Raw genomic sequence first — 18,873 nt, forward strand, 5'->3', positions numbered from 1 at the left:
TGGTTTACTTATTGTAAGTGATCTCTCAGACATAGCTTTAATTCTTCTGGTCCCACCGTGCTACATCTTTCTCAATTTCTGGCATGGCTATTCAATAAAGGATTGGCACCTTTGCCTGTTTCTCTGTAAAAGACAGCTTTAACAGCTACTTTTTATTTTTATGGAAGATGTAAAGTTTTTAAGCCACTGCTTTTGACCTTGCTTCTAAAATCTTTATGGTTATTCTGTCCTTACTGTTTTTTTGAAGTTCCTAATTGGATTATATTTGTGGTACTTTGAACCTTTGTTGCCATGTTCCTTGTATCACCTTTTTATTAACACATATTTTCTTCTGTTATTGGCTAGTGGATATCAGTATTTGAATATGTTTGCGATTCATGTTCACAGGACCTTTTCCAATTCCACTTATATTCTGTTATATCCTGATAGGTCCTTTCTTACTAAAACTTTGTAGGTTAGAGAAGGGGATAAGGCTTTCTCTCTTATTCACCTTCTCTCCATTTTCCATCTGTATGAACACTCTTATCTAGATTGCTTTTTATGCTTTGTTGAGACAGTGATAATGATATTTGTAGTGAGATGGAGACATATATTTGGATTTGTTGTGGTCCTCCAGGGGCTTTGAGGATGCATTTGAGGGCTCACATTTTGAAGAGACTTTAGATTTGCTTTTCCTGTACTTCTGGTAAACTTACCACAGTCCCAAAGGGGGACTGTGGTAAGTTTACAACTGGCAGGGCTGAGGTCAGGGGTTTGATTCCCTAGGGTGGACATGCCAGATGTTCCAGAGTTGCTTTGCTCTAACAAAACAACTTTATCACACAAAAAGCTGTTCCAATCAATAGTAATCAATAGCCCTTAAATGAGCTATGTAAAACAAAAGGAGGCCACTTTGGGATAAGCTGCCTTTGATTTGTTTTTATTATCTTGGTTCTTCAAATGTTGGATGTTTTGAGTTTTTTCCTTTTGCTTTTGAGCCTGAACATTACTTGATGGCTGAAAGGTTGTCGGTGGCGTAAGTGATTATTGCATACCTTCAGAGACTGTGAGGGCTCAGTTTCAAGTATTTCTGGTTATATGGTAACATTACTTATTAGGCCAAGAGCACTGCAGGTTCATAAGTCACAATTAGTCATTCATTTCACATCTTCACCACTATTGTCTACTCAAACTGTTGGGTTTCAGTATCCCATAATTTATTGGTACTTGAAACTTAGTCTTAGAATGATCTATGTTTGGTTGGTCTGAAGAAAGTGAGAGAGTCATGCTAGTTCTTTAGAGTTTTTACTTCTGTCAGTTGTTGGGCCTATACAGATAAGAGACTGGTGTCTAGTCAATGATCTTACTCAAATATATGAATATCTAGATTCTCCAAGTTTTACAGAGTACTCATTCCTCAGTTTCTGTTGATTTTTTTACTAGAATTGTAGATGTTCAAGTTGGTTGTAGTCAGTTCTTATCTTGCAATAGTGGTGATGTCCTATCACTACTGGTATTTGTTGTGCACAAGGTTCAGTACTGCAGTTCTGGATTTTTACCTTTGGGCTTGCATCAGCTTCACATGGGTTATGATGAGTTTTTTTTCTTCTAACCTTCATTTCATCGTACTCTAAACACACAATTCATGGATGACAGGTTACTGCTCATCAATTTTTGGAACATCACATCCTAAGAAACAACCAAGGCAGGTGTGTATTTCAGGATTGAAACATCTATTATTGCTGCAATTCACTATGTCATCAGTCTGGGTATTTTTAATTTTTATCTTGTCTCAGTTTGGCTTGGCTGATTGCTCTACAGATCAACAGTATGCTGCATGGATGGTTCTTTCTCTTCTGAAAATATAGGAATCACTAAAATCCCTCATATTTGGGACGAGAACACAAGTGATCCTTTTATTGATCTTTATACATTTAGAAGCTTACAAATGTTAATTCACTGGTTTCCTTTGTTGGGATTATTCTTGGTCTTGAGGGCTTTTTAATTTGGGACACGACCATGACGTAGGTTCTTCTATTGCTAACTCATCCAGAGTTCCATCTCTTTGTGAAGGCCTTGCTTCAGGTATGATATTCACATACCAAAAGTCAGGAATACCTGGTTTTGTGCACAGATGAGGAGGATTCCTTACACAATGCTTTCATTCTTCTTGCTCTTCAACAGGCAATGCCTCATGGCCAAAGCTTATTAAGGGGTAAATCTTCAGTCTTCACTCTGACAATTACATGTTGGTGTCTTTTGTTTCTCATCAAGGTGGCATGTGATTTAGGGATCCTTGTTTTTGAATTTTAGACATCCTTTCTCAGGACTTTTCCTGTCTTACCATCCTACTAGCCTGCCAGGTTGCATCGGAATGCTTGTGGTAGCAGGTTAATTGTCTCAATCCAAACAGATTATCCTGAAAAAATACATGTTGCATCACAACCTTGTATTACATTGGCTCTCATTTTGACACTCTAATTGTTGGGTTGTCATCTCATTGGTCCACCTAACTACTGGCAATTTGATCATCAATAATTCAACTTCAGACTTTGACAAGGGATGTATTCTGTCTTGAGAGGATGGGATTACAACTATAAGCCATATGCTACAAGGTGCTAAATATGATTAGTTCCAACCAATTTTCAGGTCCTGTTGATAGCATCAGATTAGCTGCTACATACAGGTTTCTACTTCTGTGGTCCCTTCCAGTGTGTCCAATTCTTCCACTTCTTTTTAGATTATCTTCGTGGAGGCAACCATGACCTTATATATTACACCCAGCTATCCAGAAGCATAAGCTTCTGGCATAGATGTTATACTGTCTTTCCCATGGCATCAGGGTTTCATTTCTAAGGTTGTCAGGTATCTGTCTCAAATTTTCCTTAGCCCAAAAGCACATTTGTCATGGTAATGATTTGTATATCAGTAATTGTATATTGAGAGGAACCAATTTCAAACAGTAATGCCAACCATAACTTGTTGTTTTTTTTTAACCTGGCTCTTTGACAGAAATTTTTATATCTACCAAGTCACCTTTTTTACGGTTGTTTTATTGACTACCCTTCTATTGTCTCAGCCACATATATTTTTAAGTCCTTAATGCTCTTCTGATTCCCAAGTTACTTTGGGTGTGTAGTCCCAAAATGTTTATTTATAAGCAGAGAACAACATTTCAACCATCCTAGGTCATCTTCAGGTTAACAAGGAGAGGGTCATCAAGAGTACCAAAATGTATGAAATGACCATTTCAGTTATGTAACAGGTATATTCCTGGCTCTCTTTGAAGGTGAGGTATCTTTTGCAAGTGATATCTCATCAGGTTTGTTGCTTTTCTGTGTCTTTAGCAGCATGGTCAAATTTCCTGCTAAAAATTATACTGTGAACTGGTATGCAAATTTCCCCAATACCTTTATCACACTTTATTTGCATGGTCTTTCCACCTCTTTATCTGAGGGTTTTTACCTATCCTCTGTGGCTATCTTTACCATTTCAGCTAGACACTTCATAGGTGGGAGTGTTTTTATTTCTAACTTTCAGGCACCCATATCTTACTTCCAAAGGATCTCACTCTCTGGCAAGTGTTGTCCAGATAGGTGTGGTTTTATCAAACTGATTCCCCAATTCACCCCAGTTCAGCATATTTGTTCCACATCATCCCCTTAATTCTTAGAGCAAATGGAATGTACCTTGCCCACTTGCTTTTGGGAGTGAGGAAGATATTTGTAATTCTAAACTGAACAACTTTGGTTGAGTGTTACCTTTTGGATTTCTTCTGGTAGAAGAGAAGGTTCCTCCACTTTGAAGTTTCTTGCTTTCTTACTGTGATTCAAATGGCTATTGGGGTCCATTTACAAGTTCATATAGTTATCACATTGTGGTCCAATTGCCTTATTCACCAATGTGTGATATAGGGACCAAGTGATGATCACTTATGTACAATTTCATCCATAATACAGGAACAAAGTTTCAGATCAAGAACATGCTTTTTCTAGATGTATTGCAGTTCCCTGACTAGGGTGCCAGTCTTCTGTTGGCATACCCATTGTCTATGCAGACACTTTCTGTATGGATAATGCCCTCAACAACCCCTTCACCTTATCAAAGTGGGATTCCAGCTATAAGTGTCAATGGAAGTAAGTATGTTTCAGAAGTTAACATCTTCCGTTCTGTGTGGGATCAATGTTAATGCCTAATTATGTGAACAAAAAGGGTACAAGTTGAGTAAAATGCATAGGTTGCTTGCTGCTATGAAAATCCAAATAAATAAACCCTGTATTTTGTTTTTTGTTTCACAGCAATAAAACAAAAAGATGAAGAGAAAGTCAAAACTGAAAAGGAAAAGAAGCTTAAAAAAGAGAAAGACAGTCAATCTGCTTTTCAAGAATGGTTGAACACGACATCAATTAGACCTCGTAGAGAGTATAAATCAACTGCTTATTTGGGAGGAAAAATTATAAGTAAGTTTTTATACATTGTGTTTTGATTTTATTCTTATTACACTGCATTTCACTATTGGCTTTTTGTATTTCCAAAGAAAAGTAGTAAAATTTAATATAGTATTGTAACATTTGTTGAACTTTTCAGCTGTTTGAGCTTAGATTATGAGACAAAAGCAAGCATTTATAAATGTATAAATAAAAGTATTTTTTATGAGTATTTGATGAATTTATGACTGGAATATTATCAGAAGGATGTGTTTGTTACTGTAGGTTTTCATGTATGTGTGTGTGTGTAGACCAGATTCTTTAAAACAGATGTTTGTGACCTGTTGATAATTTTCAACATTATGCAGACAGTACATAATCCACTTGTTTTAAAATAATATCTTCAAAACATGTCAAATTTTCATTTCACAGTTAATCAACACAGGTATACCTAGAGCTTTAAGTAAGTCTTTTTCTTTTTGTCAAAAGTCCATAAAGAGTGTTTCAGTTACTTTAGGAATCCAAATGACAACATGAGTTATTCTTATCTACTCTGTTATTGCAATTACAATACATTTAGTAACAAATTAACTTGTGTTATGTTATGGGTAGCCAGAGTTGTATACATAGCTTTAAATAGTTCTCGTTTATATCAAAAGTCCACACAGACTGGTTCAATTACTTCAGAACCTAGTTAACAAGACAAATTATTCTTCTCTACTTTGTTTTTACAATAAACTTGCGATTATTACATTTTAAAAGTTGTACTTTATACTTTATGGCTAAATTTACAAACACTGTCTAGATCTATGAGACTATATCTGTCATTGACTTTTTTGCATATATATCCTGACTAAGGTCTAGACTTTTCTACAAACTATGAGACATTATTATGTAACATTACAAATTGAAACAAGAAAATCTTAGAAGGTTCTAATAACATGATGTCAATTCGTAACAGATGAACTACACAAGAATGATTTATGAACAGTTACTTTAACAAACTTGCAATAAGTTATTGCTTCTACAAGTACTAAATTTAACATTTGTGCTTCATAATTATCTAAATCATATCTACCTTATTAAATTTAAATGAAATAGTTGTATATATCTAATAGTTGTTTTTATTAGTTTGAAACAATTAATACCTCATAAGTTAATAGTCGATTCATATTTCACCAAATTTGATAAGCAGGTTAACTTTGTTTTTTTAAGCAAATGTTAAAGACTAGTAACACAAGAGGTAATTCAAAGAAAAGGGTGAAAAATGTATATTTTCCTGTCAACTTGTTGAAACTTAAGTGTTTTTAGTGATTTTTATTCCTGTAATTGAATACATAGATACCTTTCTTTTCAATTTATTGTTTGACTATTTTGGCACCCATCAACAAGTTCGTGCAGTTTAATCTTGCTATAGCTTGTGTCACAGAGTTTTGTTTTGCCATTGTCATGTAGCAACTTTGTTAGATTTACTAGCAGAAGTATTTCATAGTGGTTTCTTCTAAGGAGTCATATATGTAAGTGCTCTTAAGTTCAGACTACAATATTTTGCTATTATTCAAGTTCACTGAGATTTGTGAAAAATGTCTGCAACTGATTAATTTCCCTTTAAGTATTCATTGCAGTTTTACTGCTATATTTATTTAGATCTTAACTCTCTCAATACAGGCTCAGTCAATCTAACTTGTTTAAAGTCTTTTTAGATTTACTACTTCTAACTTTCAATATAGTGTTATATTTTCACAAAATTTGGCTGTCTTTTAGTTAATATTATATTTTTTAACAAATTATTTTTGATAAAATAAAGATTTGTTTTGACAGCCTGAGTGCAAAGCAATTTTCATATTAAAATTGAAAATACTTTTCCTCATCTCAGAAAACTCAAATATCCTTTGTGTAATCCCTAAAACCTCCTAAATTATGTTTAAACATTTTTTCAATAAAACTTTATCATCTGTTATTTTTCCACCCTATCTCAAAACATAATTGATCAACTTGACTGATCTTTTAACTACCAAGAAAAAAAATTGAAATAAATCTAAGTTATCTTTTTTTCTTTCAAGAATGACTTCAAATGGAAAAATGAAACTACACATGTTTATCCTAAGTAGCTCTAAGTTGTAACATTATACATGCATTTATAATTAAATTTTGTTGTTTTATTGCCTTTTGAAGTATATCTAACTACTATCTGTACCATTATAAGTTGTAAATCACTTGGAGAGTGTGCAGTTCACATTTTACTATTTAAGCACATTACCTATGAACTGCTCATATGCATGCCTTGTGAAACATTTTTTTGTATTATTATTTTTATATTTTAGTTGCTTTTCCAATTATACCTAAAGAATAAACATGAAAAACAAAAAATAAAATACTTAATCTATCTCCTTTTTTCTTGTTCTTCATTGTTGAAGAGAATTAGCCCTAATTTTTTATACTAATCATAATATTGCTTTTAATAATTTTAGTTTAATTAAAACTAATTAATTAAATTAAATGGTGTATATTACACCAACAATACAGACTAATTGCATCAAAATGTAGACAAATTCCCTTATCTTTGAAAATTGTCCTGGTTTTCTAACTATGCAACAAGAGTCATTACAAATGCATCTAAGATAGTCATTAACCTTCCTATAGAAATAATGTTGGTACTGTGAGTGAAATTGACATTTAACCATTCAGAACATAACGCTATACAGTACATCATTTGATAGATGTAAACCTTGACTTCCTGTTGGTTATGGGTAATGTATAATTACATGTAAGAGAGAACTACTAACAAATTCTGAAAGAGAGGGTGTGGCAGGGGGGGTCTGATTTTCTATTTGTTAACTCTGTAACCAAATTAAATTAAAGACTATAATAAACATGATTTTTCTAAGCAATGACAATTTTAGTAGAGTAATTTGTGTAATTTTGTCTTTTTTTGAGGGATGGGGGATAAAATAGGGATGGTAATTTGCTGAAAGAAAATGTGTCATGTGTATCATCTTAGGGCAAATTCAGGATTTTTTTAAATATTGCCTTGTAAAGTTAAGAAGTTAAAGCATGTATACATTTGAAATATGAATGAGATGCTATGCTATTCTACTTGGTATAACATAAACAAAAAGCAGTTTGATAAAGTTTTAAATGTAAGATGCTCTCAGGTCATCTCACGAGTAATGTCATTTGTAACACTAAGATTTAAAAGGAGAAAAAGGAACTCAATTAACAATGTTATTCAATAATGTATCTTCTATCACTTTCAAGAACAGTCTGCCAATGTCTCAAAAGATTTTTAATACTACGCTATAGCTTGGCATGGCCAGTTGGGTTAAGGTGTGCGACTCGTAATCTAAGAGTCGTGGGTTTGCACACCCCTAGCACCAAACATGCTCACCTTTTCAGCCATGGGGGCATTATAATGTGACGGTCAATCCCACTATTTGTTGGTAAAAGAGTAGCCCAAGCATTGGCAGTGGGTGGTAATGACTAGCTGCCTTCTCTCTAGTCTTACACTGCTAAATTAGGGACAGCTAGTGCAGATAGCCCTTGAGTGGCTCTGTGCAAAATTCAAAAACAAATGACAAACAATACTACGCTAATAAAAATCAGGTGGTTTTGAGACAAAAGACGTACAAAAGTTATTTTTTTCAACTCATCCATTTTCATTCAGATGATGTTGCAAGCTCCTAAAAAGATGGTAATCTGGAGGAGGGGAGCAAGATCAGGAGAATAGGAAGGATGGAAAAGTTTCTCCCAGCCAAGCTCTTGAATTTTTCTGGAAGTGATCCTAGCAGTGTGAGGACATACATTGCCATGTTGGGAAACAGCTCCTTTCCAATCCACCAAAGCAGGTCTCTCTCTCTTTTGTTAAGTGCAGTGTTCAGTTGATCCAGTTGCTGACAGTATCTCTCAGTAGTGATTGTCTGGTTTGGTTGTAACAAATCAAAGTGTATTACACCACCTTTATTCTACCAAACACTTAGCAAAACCTTCCTAGAGTGTAGGTTTGGTTTTGGCTGTTGTGTAGCTGGTTCACCTGTATTGGCCCACTGTTGGTGACACTTAACATTTTGACAGAGTTCTTATTTCTCATCTCCAGTTACTAAGTGGCTCAGAAACGAAGCTTCAAGTTCACAAGAGTGAAGAGATGTGCATATGTCTACTCATTCTCTCAAATTATCAGCTGACAACTCATGTGGTACCCATTTTCCCAACTTTGAAATTATACTAATTTGTTGCAAATTTTGTTGGATAGTGGAAGGAGGTGAATTGAGTTTTTGGGCTAATTATTCAACAGTTACAGGAAAATCCTCCTCAAGTGTTGCTAGAAGCAGGTTATTATCAAACTCAACAGGGTGCCCAGTGCAAGCTGCACCTGTCAAACTGCAGTAACTGGTTCTAAACTTACTGAACCATCTTTGACATTTCCTGACATTCATAATATCATTGTTGTACACCTCTTGAATGCTTTATGTAATTTTGGTAGTACTTTTCCCTTTTCTGAACTCGTAAAACATTATATGCCTTAGGTCCTCCTCTAACACCTCCATGGTAACTGGGGCTTCTAAAATAAATAAAACGAACATAATGAAGGAATGAACTGGCTTACACTTAATGCTATCAGTTCATCCCATATAACATATATGATTTTGAGAATAACTTCATTTAGCCAAGAAATACGTATTTAAACTTAGCCCAGAAAACGACATTACTTATGGTATGACCTGATAAAATCTTGTGTCTTGTGCAATAAAGGATACCTGTGGTGAAAAGATTAACTGGAGTTTAAATCTGCAGTGGTGTATTACTCTATTGCTACACTATTTACCATACTTTTAGAATATTTTTATTACAATTTTACTTCATATTTACAACAGTCCTTTCTATTGCAGTTTTATCACAGATTTACTGTATTTTTACTTTTATTTAGTTTATTACTTTCACCTTACATTTTCATTTTACTCAGTATAAATTAAACTGTTTTACTACATTATTACTATATTTTAATTGTAGTGATACTATCATAGATTTACTTCACTTCTACAACTCAACTGATTCTTCACTTTTACTATAGTTTAATTATAATAGTATTATTTTGCTTCAACACTCATTACATTTGTTAATTATTAAATAAACTAAAGTTGTATTTTATAAATCATCACTTTAAACCTATCTCACACATTAGAACAGATTTAATCTTTGTCTAATATAAGAGGAACTATTAGTGTCATCAGATGAAGTACTATTTGTCATAATATGAAGTTTGTTCTTTTTTTCTTTTTCAATAAGATAAATATAGTTTATTGCTATAATTTTTAATTCACTTAACCTACATCTTCTCTGTGGTATAGATGACTGTTTTTAAAGCTTCAACTCCATTATTAATTTCATTCTTGCTATTTGGTGTACTTCCAAAATGATAACGTGATTCCTTTGAATATCTGCCTATGAGATTTGTATGATGACATCATCATATAATGATAGCCCTCCACCAACAGAAAGGCAACACAACCTCCTTGTGCAGCAGCTCTCTCTAAACACCTGTGCTTGAAATAACTTTATTCTTTTCCTCAACATTGTATCAAATGGTGTTTCAAAATTTTAATTATTTGAGATTTACAGTGGTTTCCTACTGAGTTAACTTTAAGTTACATGGTTTGGTATTTGTAATTCACATATATTTTGCTTTTTTTACTTTTAATTAGGAACAAAAATCCATAGTGCTCTAAATCTGATGGTGGCCCACTGTGCAGTGCAAATATATTACAATGTTCACAGGAACATTTGGACTGTCTTTATTCTGTAGTGTCTATTTCATATGAATTTGTGTATCAACATATGATTAAAGGAGTTGTATGTGATAAGTAATTTTACTACAAATTAGTAATTAGTAATCTTTGTGACTAGGTGTGATTATCTTATGTGCTTGCAAAATCAGAACGTAAGCCTTGACTGGACTTATTTTGTATGGCAACAACTCAGTCACATAGCATATAGCACCTTAAATGTGTTTGCAAACTGAAGCTGTGTGTGACAAATTAAAGTCTTGAGGAACAAGTTGACTGATCTTGGGATCACTGTATTGTATTATCTGGAATCTAACATTGATGAGTTATAAATTGGCAGTACACATATATATGATAGTTCATGAGGAATCAAATGAGGAAATGCCACTGAAGGGACAGTTTTACTTCTATAAGCATTGGCTGATATGTTAACATTGGCCTCCTAATCATTTAGGTTGTGATTAACTGCTTTAAAAACAGCTAGGATTGACAGTTGATTAAAAATTCAATGGTCAAAAAATCCTGTAATCTTGGTGATTTGTTGTGAATATTCATGAGTTTTGGAAATGCCTGCCAATAGACTGAAATGAGTTTTCTGTCTGTATTTTTTTAAGCACTTAAGTAAAACTTTATGGCTAATTTTAGTGGATATTTGAATGTATAAACTTCGTGGCTAATTTTGCATGTTAGATGTGATCTCATTGTAGATCATAGTTTGAATTGTACTTGTTGGTTTGTTGGTCTAAAACCTGTCTCTCTAAAATGAAATAAGGATGTTGTGCTGTAACACAGCATGAAAAATTGACATGATTAGTACATAAAACTTGGTGAAATGTGTATCATTTTTCTGGGCTTGTTTTGAGTAATTTTGTTGTTATTGTTATTGTTTAATTTGATGTTATTTGCCCAGTCCTTAAAAGGCAATACTAGTAGAGAGAACAATGATTTAAGCTAGGTGGAGTTTCATGATGGTGAAGGTAATTTTGCTGTGAATGGCACTTGCAGTACATTGGACTGAATGTATAACATATAATCTAGATATGATTGGATATTTTTGCTGATTTCCATCTGTATTACTTTTACTCTTGTAATATAATTTGAGTTAAATTTGTTCTAAGTTAATAAATGGTGGTTAAAAACCATGTATTTGCTCCAGTTTCTGGTTAATGGTAACAAAATGTGTAATATGTAACATTGAAATATATGTGTCAGTTAGTGCAACATATACAGTTTATGTATATGTGATTACATACTCAAAGTACATAGGAGTCAACATATAATTGTTCAGGTAAGTAAAGAATTTAATTTGATTATTATGTAGTGAAGATCACAATTATTAGCTTAGACCATGCACAAAAAAAAAAAGAAAAATGGTGTATTTTGTGTATGCTTGAGGTTGGTAAAAGATACATTAGGTTTAGTTCAAAACTGAGAAATTCATTAGCATGTGGTTATTTATAGATAGAAGAATTAAAATAAGGACTGATAGAAAAAGTCATTACCACACAGTAAGAATCATACTGGGTCAGTTTTCTTTCAGCTTTTTTTTTTTTTTCATTGGTGTTAGAATGGACTATTCTGAAGTTATGGCAACTGATATACTCTGGATTTTATAACTGTTTTAGTAAAGTTAAATCTCATTTACTAGTTTGTTGAGGCTGAAAGGAAGCTTTGTGTGTTTGTTATTATCCAACAGTTTAGAAATATATGCAAGATTCATATAATTATTTTTAAACTTTATGAACATTACTAAATGATTTATTTCAGTGTTATATTTCAATGAGGTAGTTTTACATGACTGTTTTGTTCATTACAATAAATTTTGATATTAAGACAACTGTTTTATTAATTACATGAATATAAGTCTCTTTATTTGGATTAAGTTTAACTTGTATCAGAAGTCAAGTTGTCACTGGGAAGAATTAGTTGCTGCTTTTGAGTTGTAGACCTAATTTTAGACTGATCTAATGCATTAGTTGGCTTTTGGAATTGAATCTGATTTATAACCCAGACAGTAGCAGCAACTTTGGGTAATTTGTTTATGTAGTTGCATGTACATTCTTACACTAGAAGAGCAAGATGCAGCACATACACTGTTTGCAGCTTGATTGGTAGTTTTCTGTCTCTTTATTTATTCAGTGTTGTTTTTTTTCTAGTCATTTTTTACAACACTAAACCAATTCTCAAGATTACTTTATTTTATTTTCTTTGCCAGATAGTAGTTGAACAACTACTACCTATGTTCATCCTCCTTACCTACATGACCTTTTTGTCCTTTCTAATGTCTACTTTTCATGCTTTCCCACACAATGAATTTATTTACTTCTCCTCACTTATGGTCACCATCAGTTGGATGTATATGTCATTGATGCTCCCCGTACTCTCTTTCACCATACTTATTTTCTCTTTTTTTCTGCATGGGAGGGGAGAATGATTGTTCTTTTCTCAATCTTATTTCCCTCACTTTCATCTCTTAACTCTCTGTTTAACTTGTCTGATTGTCTTCTTTGTCCAGTTTGAACTATGCAGTCTTATTTAGTGTGAAGTTTCATTTCTGGATTTCACTTCATTTTTTTCCTGCTTTGGGACCCCTCTTCCTCCATGGACTTATCACCTCATACTCTTACAAGATGTGTCTAATGAGTACTTTTGATAGTATATCCTTCTGTAAATATTAATGCTTATATTTTCTTGCATCAAATTCATCACCTATCATATTATTATGTTTTCATTTTCCCTGATCCCCTAGATGAGATTCTTCAGACGATCATGTGGAGTAATCTGCACATTTTTGTCTCCTCTTATTTTCATCATCTGGCTGTTTCATTTCCTTTGGGAATTTTACACATTCTGGTTGCTGTTCTTCAGTCTATACACTACTTGAGAAGAGAAAGTACATTTGCTTTTTAATCATTCCCACTCTTACAGGATCTCACCAGGTTTTGCCTCACAGGATATGCTTATATCCCAAAATTTGCATAGGGTTAGGGGTAGTGCCAGTTCAAGACAATTGTAGGGCCTGGGCACTTTCTATTCGTAGGCCTAACTAGCCATATGATTTAAATCAAAAATTAACTTTTAAGGAAAATTTTCATGGACCTATAGTTTTCATAGGCCCTAGACACAGTGCCTAATAAATAATCTAGACCTGGGCTAGGGATAACAGAGAATGTGCTCAACCCATCAGCCCTGGCATTACTAAACCTACTGGTGAAAGGTGGTGTTCTGGAAAAGCACTAGAGGTATCCTTATGGTATTAAACTTATTCTGTTGCTTGAAACAGACCAAACCATTCCACCAACTATCATAGAAAAAGCCATTACCAAGGAAGTTACTGCCCAATTCATTGGATCTAATTTGCCAGCTTTTCAAAATGTTGTCACCTGTTGCACTATCTCCAGTAAAAGACCTTTTCATCAGGAATCTGATGGGGATCTAGATACCTCTCTGAGTCTCTCCACTGTGAATTCTCCATTACTACGTCAGGTGGAGCAAAGGAGAGAGACCCTTTCCATTTATCAATTCCTAGCTGTTTGGGTGCTGGATCAACACAGTTCACGTTAATCATGTGATTTTTCAGTAAAAGTTAACTCAAGGCTAGCAGCATCCAATCTTACAGGCATATATATGAAGGATCATGCTATTCTGTGTATAGAGATGATGTATTAATGTGAAATACATTTTCAGGTATCAGTGATGTGTTATTAGAAATAAATAAAGTGATGTGTACTTACGTGGAAAATACTCTTATTTGATTTTATAAAAATTGTGTACAGTTTTGTTTTATTCACCATGAATTCTAGCTAATGTTGTTTTGCATTGTGATAAACTAAATGTTTTTACAAAATTGAGGAAGAACAAGACAATTATGCACTTCACAAATACATCATTTATTTATGAACAAGGTTTGGCTGTAAAGGCATCATCAGGTATCTTTACTATGAAACTGTGGTCATGAATAAATAACATATTTTTGAAATGCACAATTTTCTCGTTCTCCATTAGTTTTGTAATTATGGAGTTTTGCCAAGTTACATAAATATTTGTTATAAAACTTTATTTTCTTAAATTTTTCTTTTGGAAAAAGTGCCATTTCAATTTTTCATTCTATGTGAAAGTTGATAAAATTATGATGTGCAAAAGGTAGTTTAATTTTCACATTGATATTCAAACAGTTTTAGGAAACAATTTTTAAGGGTGTAATCTAATTTTTTTTGTAGATTAATACTAAAAAAACTTGGTTGAAATATCAAAGTATCTTTCTTGTTAGCAACAAAATCCTTTCTGAAACTTTGTACTGTTAGTTGTGGTTTTAGTGGAATGTGACTGAAAAAGCTGTAAAAAAAAAAAAAGCACACTGAATGCTGGTACCCCAAGTTTTTATGTGGTTGTGGGATTTCTGTTGTTAATGTTTCATTACCAATGTGTTTTGAATATATAAAACCTGTTTTATGGTGATTTTATTCTGTTTATATCAGTAGTTCAATGGCAGTCTTTTAGGTAACTTGTGAAATGAAAATTGAATTAAATATGAATAGTTTTCATTGGCATGCAGATTAATTTTATATACCTTTCTCTCCATATGTTTAATTTTTTTCATTATTTATGCAATTTTTTACACATTTAAGAATTGCCATATCCTTTAAAATTTTACAATTTGCTGCCATTTTTCAGCCTTAAAATTTATGGATAGTAGTTCAGTATTACTATATTACTTTTAATGAGTTAAACTTTCTATTTATTAATGTAATAATGACTAAATATGTGCAACATTACTTCTATTATTGAAATCCATCTATAATATAACATCTCCACAAAATTCCAAATTATCATCCTGTGTCTTACTAGTTTTTAACTGATTAAAGTTTAAGTTGATTGTACTAATTATTTTTCAGATTAATTCCATTTTACATTTTATTTATTTTGAGTTATAATTTGTTTTATATAATTGTGAGTAATTTTATGCTTATAAATTTTATAAGTGTTTTATGTTCGTTTTTTTTTCTTGGTTCAAGTTTTGTAACCATGGGCTAACTCATTTTGTAATAACTAGTATTATTCAATACTCTTTGGATTTGGTTGTTTTAGTTGTACTAGAATTTTATCGTTACTTTACACTGTGCTTTAATTCTTCATTCTTGTAGTATCCATGTACATTTTATTGTTGTGGTAAATATTTCCTTAATTAGCTATTCATTCAAGGTCTTGATAGTTACTTGTTGAATATTGGTGAATCAGAATGCCACACATTTTGTGATAGGCGTAAATCACCTTGTAAATAAATTATGGTATCATACTGCATATTTTCTCCACTTATTGTCTAATGTTGAGGTAGTTACAATCAGAAGCACTGTAAACATATTTATTGTGATGTATTACCTAGATGGCCATATTACCTATGATGCAACACTGAAAAAAAAAAAAAAAAGGTGTTTGTGAAATGATGGTCCACATATTCATGGGTAGAAACCTTAAATGCTCGAATACTTGAAGTGCAGATGTATTTAGCCCCCACTCTATTTATATATGTGTTACTCTTTTGTATGGATGCAAAACATGCAAATTAATAAAGATGACATTTGAAAATAATGTTTAATATTTTTATTATGTGATACGCTGTTTCCTCAGCACAGTTTGAAAACAAACTATTATAGGTTTGAAACGTGTAAATATATAGAACATTTTACTGGCCATTTTAACACAATTTCCTATTATAGAATAGGTATACACTTTTTAGTTCTACTTATATCATTAACAGCCCTTAAAATAACTATTGATTAAAATATAACATTATATATTGTGTATATTTAAATGTATTTAATAACTTATAAATATGTGTTTTCAATGTGTAAATAAAATTTTATAAGCAGTGACAATTATTTCAAAAATACTTTTCTATGCATTTGGCTACATTGGATAGCATAGATGCATAAAATATTTCCTTACACAAGTAATTGCATATAGATATTAAGTGATATTTATCAATTGCCAAAGACTATTTTAAAAAATGTTTAAACTATGCTCAAAGTACGTATGAATTTTTAAAGAAAGGTTTGAAGTAACAGAATTGTTAATTTTGTTGAAGGAACTGTTAAAAATTATACAAACTTTTTTAATTAGACTAATTTATGTTTACTGCAAATTATCAGTTAAATCATAATTTAAGTATGGGATAAAAGAAATATTAAAAGTTTTTAGAAAGTTTGTACAGATGTTTGAACTGAAAACTAATGCAGCTATCATTTTCTCTTTATCACAAATGCATTTTAATGGTTCCACTCTAAACTGTGGAGCTCATATTTTAGTATAGTATAAGTACCTAACATGCGGGGATGTCTAATGAAATTTTCGTAACATCTTATCTGTTTAGGAGCTATGTTTGGGTTGAATGCATCAGACATTTATCACACATACAACTACGATCATGATATGACATAAATAGTGAATATGCCCAAAGCCTAGCACAGCGAGTTGTAATAATATTTACTTAAATTTGTTAGTTTTACTGTAATAGAAGTTGCACGTTATTTTGGTTCTTTATGAGTAACAGAAATGAAGATACAATACAATAACAACTGCAAGCTAACATAAAACTATTGATAAATGTTACACATGATTACTACATGCTGGTTTAGTGAATTTAAGAAAATATATTGTTGGTTATGAGTTGATTTCTTGATCTACAGTTTTAGCTGTATGTTGTCATTGGGCTTCTGCTTTGGCTTACTAGCTATGACTGGTGTTCTTCTCTTGTCAACTTGCGGATTTCGTCTGCTTCAATATAATAGTGGCTTACAGACTGCATTTTCTTGAAAAGAAAAAGAAATAAATATTTTAGTATCAAAACCTTTTTAATCTCAAAATTTAGCCTTAGTAGGTGACTGATTTTTTTTTAGTAAACTGTTTTTAAGTTTTCAGTAAATTTCTTTGTAATTCCGTTAGACTTACTGATATGTAGTAATTCTAACTATGCCGTATATTATCCGTTTATATAATTATTTTTTCTGTAACCATACTTTTTGTACTAATAAGCTACTTTTCCTGCTAATCAAGTCTAATACACTGTATGCTATGCATCATTTGTTTGTAGATATCTTGCATAATTTTGTTTGATCATTTACATCACTTATTTTGTTATCTTTTTTAATGTATGCCTGAGTAAAAAAGTTGATAAAAAAACTGGAAAAAATAGATTAACATACCACATCTCGTGTGGTTCGCAGGGCTCCAGCCTCAATCAGAATGCGGGCAATTTTAGTAACATTAAATGTAGCCATTGCATAGTGAAGAGGTGTCCTCCCCATCTGTAAGAAATATTTCATTATTAGAATACACACATAGAAAAGGTAACATATATGTAACATATATTTTATTTTAAAATATGGAATGTTTAAGAATGTTGATTTTTATTCTGTGGACCAATTTATCTTTTTCACATGTACTTTATTTCCAAAACACGCTTACCTCTCCTTACACCTTAGCTTCTCTTGACGAAGCTTAGCATCAGTATGAATTCTACCTTCTTTCTTCCATAACCCACTATATCATCATTAGTGATATCAGTGCACCCTCTGTGTCTGATCTGATCTAAATTTCCCTTTATTCTTTCTTATTCAATTTTCATTATGGTCTTAAGTGTTTGCTATGGGTTTTTTCTTCACTGCTATTACTACATTTGTAGCATTTTGTTTTGAATTATTTTAGGTTTTTCATGTTGCTTCAGTTTTTTTTTTAGTTTTTTTTATCTTATGGTTAATAAAGTCTTGGGGTCATTTTTCCAATATGAATACTAACATTCATACTTGAGATACAGAGCCACCTGATGCCCTTCCTCTACCACCTTGCAAGTATCAAGGGGAAACCACTTTCTGAAGAGGACATACAGGTTCTTATGTGCAAAGAGATAAAATTTTACATATGGTCTAATGCTCTGTTTCTTGATGCTATGAAGATGTATTTGTGGGAGCTCAAGAGTGGACTAATGAGAATTTATACCATATTTTTGGCACCTTCCTTTGCTGAGACAGCTACTCACAAATCTTGAACAGATATTCCATCTCCTGCATGCTTTTAACAAATAATACATCATGTTTGTAATGCTTTTATATGGTTTATGAATCTTCATATTCTTTATTTGGAGAGACTAGATTAACTGATTACTAGGTTCTTCTCCCTATGTCAAACATTACATGTTTGTAATGCTTTTATATGGTTTATGAATCTTTATATTCTTTATTGGGAGAAACTAGATTAACTGATTACTAGGTTCTTCTCCCTATGTCATACATTACTGTTCATGCCAAAAATATTTGCAGATCAATTGAGGAGAGGGGACTGCCATGCCTTGTTCTCCTTGTTTATTGGATCAGCATGCTTTAGTTTTTCATCGCCTGAAGAATCCTTATTTGGAATCTCAAAGGTTAGACCATCGACTTTCTATTTGGGGTTCTAGATCAGATGCCACTGTTAATATTAAACAGTCTCAGTTTACCAGAATTTGTGTGTCACAACAGTTCTGCATTTATCATCTGTGCAGTTGTTGCCTGAGACATATAATAGACCCTCTACTCAAATTTCAGAGGATCTTAGTCATCTATTGACTTCCACTTTGGTCATGTTATCAACTTCTGCTCTCTTCTTGGTATTTTGGTTGATTTGTTGCTCGGATCTTTTCGAAAGAAATGGCT

General features: G+C 32.5%; 2 protein-coding genes across 20 annotated transcripts in view; one reads left to right on the forward strand and one right to left on the reverse strand.

The window, feature by feature from the left end:
- The window catches only part of LOC143230313 (uncharacterized), a 136,225-nt gene that overhangs the window by 54,880 nt on the left and 62,472 nt on the right, over positions 1-18,873 (forward strand). For 12 of the 16 annotated variants that reach the window (XR_013016382.1, XR_013016385.1, XM_076463622.1 and 9 more), the window contains one exon: positions 4,278-4,439. Coding sequence is in view for 14 of the 16 variants with exons in the window: in XM_076463622.1 (XP_076319737.1) it covers positions 4,278-4,439 (162 nt within the window). In the remaining 2 variants the exon portion in view is untranslated. Of the gene's footprint in view, positions 1-4,277; positions 4,440-12,935; positions 15,773-18,873 lie in introns of those variants that run through there. The other 4 variants (XM_076463621.1, XM_076463620.1, XM_076463619.1 and 1 more) reach the window with 1 other exon arrangement.
- The window catches only part of LOC143230311 (uncharacterized), a 59,711-nt gene continuing 56,636 nt past the window's right edge, over positions 15,799-18,873 (reverse strand). For all 4 annotated transcript variants that reach the window (XM_076463610.1, XM_076463611.1, XM_076463612.1 and 1 more), the window contains 2 exons: positions 17,389-17,490; positions 15,799-16,994 (listed from right to left, as the gene is read on the reverse strand). In XM_076463610.1, coding sequence (XP_076319725.1) covers positions 16,917-16,994; positions 17,389-17,490 — 180 coding nt within the window. In that variant the 3' untranslated portion in view covers positions 15,799-16,916. The remainder of the gene's footprint in view (positions 16,995-17,388; positions 17,491-18,873) is intronic.

Source organism: Tachypleus tridentatus, chromosome 10 (genome assembly GCF_004210375.1).
Source record: "Tachypleus tridentatus isolate NWPU-2018 chromosome 10, ASM421037v1, whole genome shotgun sequence".
Classification (NCBI taxonomy): domain Eukaryota; kingdom Metazoa; phylum Arthropoda; class Merostomata; order Xiphosura; family Limulidae; genus Tachypleus; species Tachypleus tridentatus.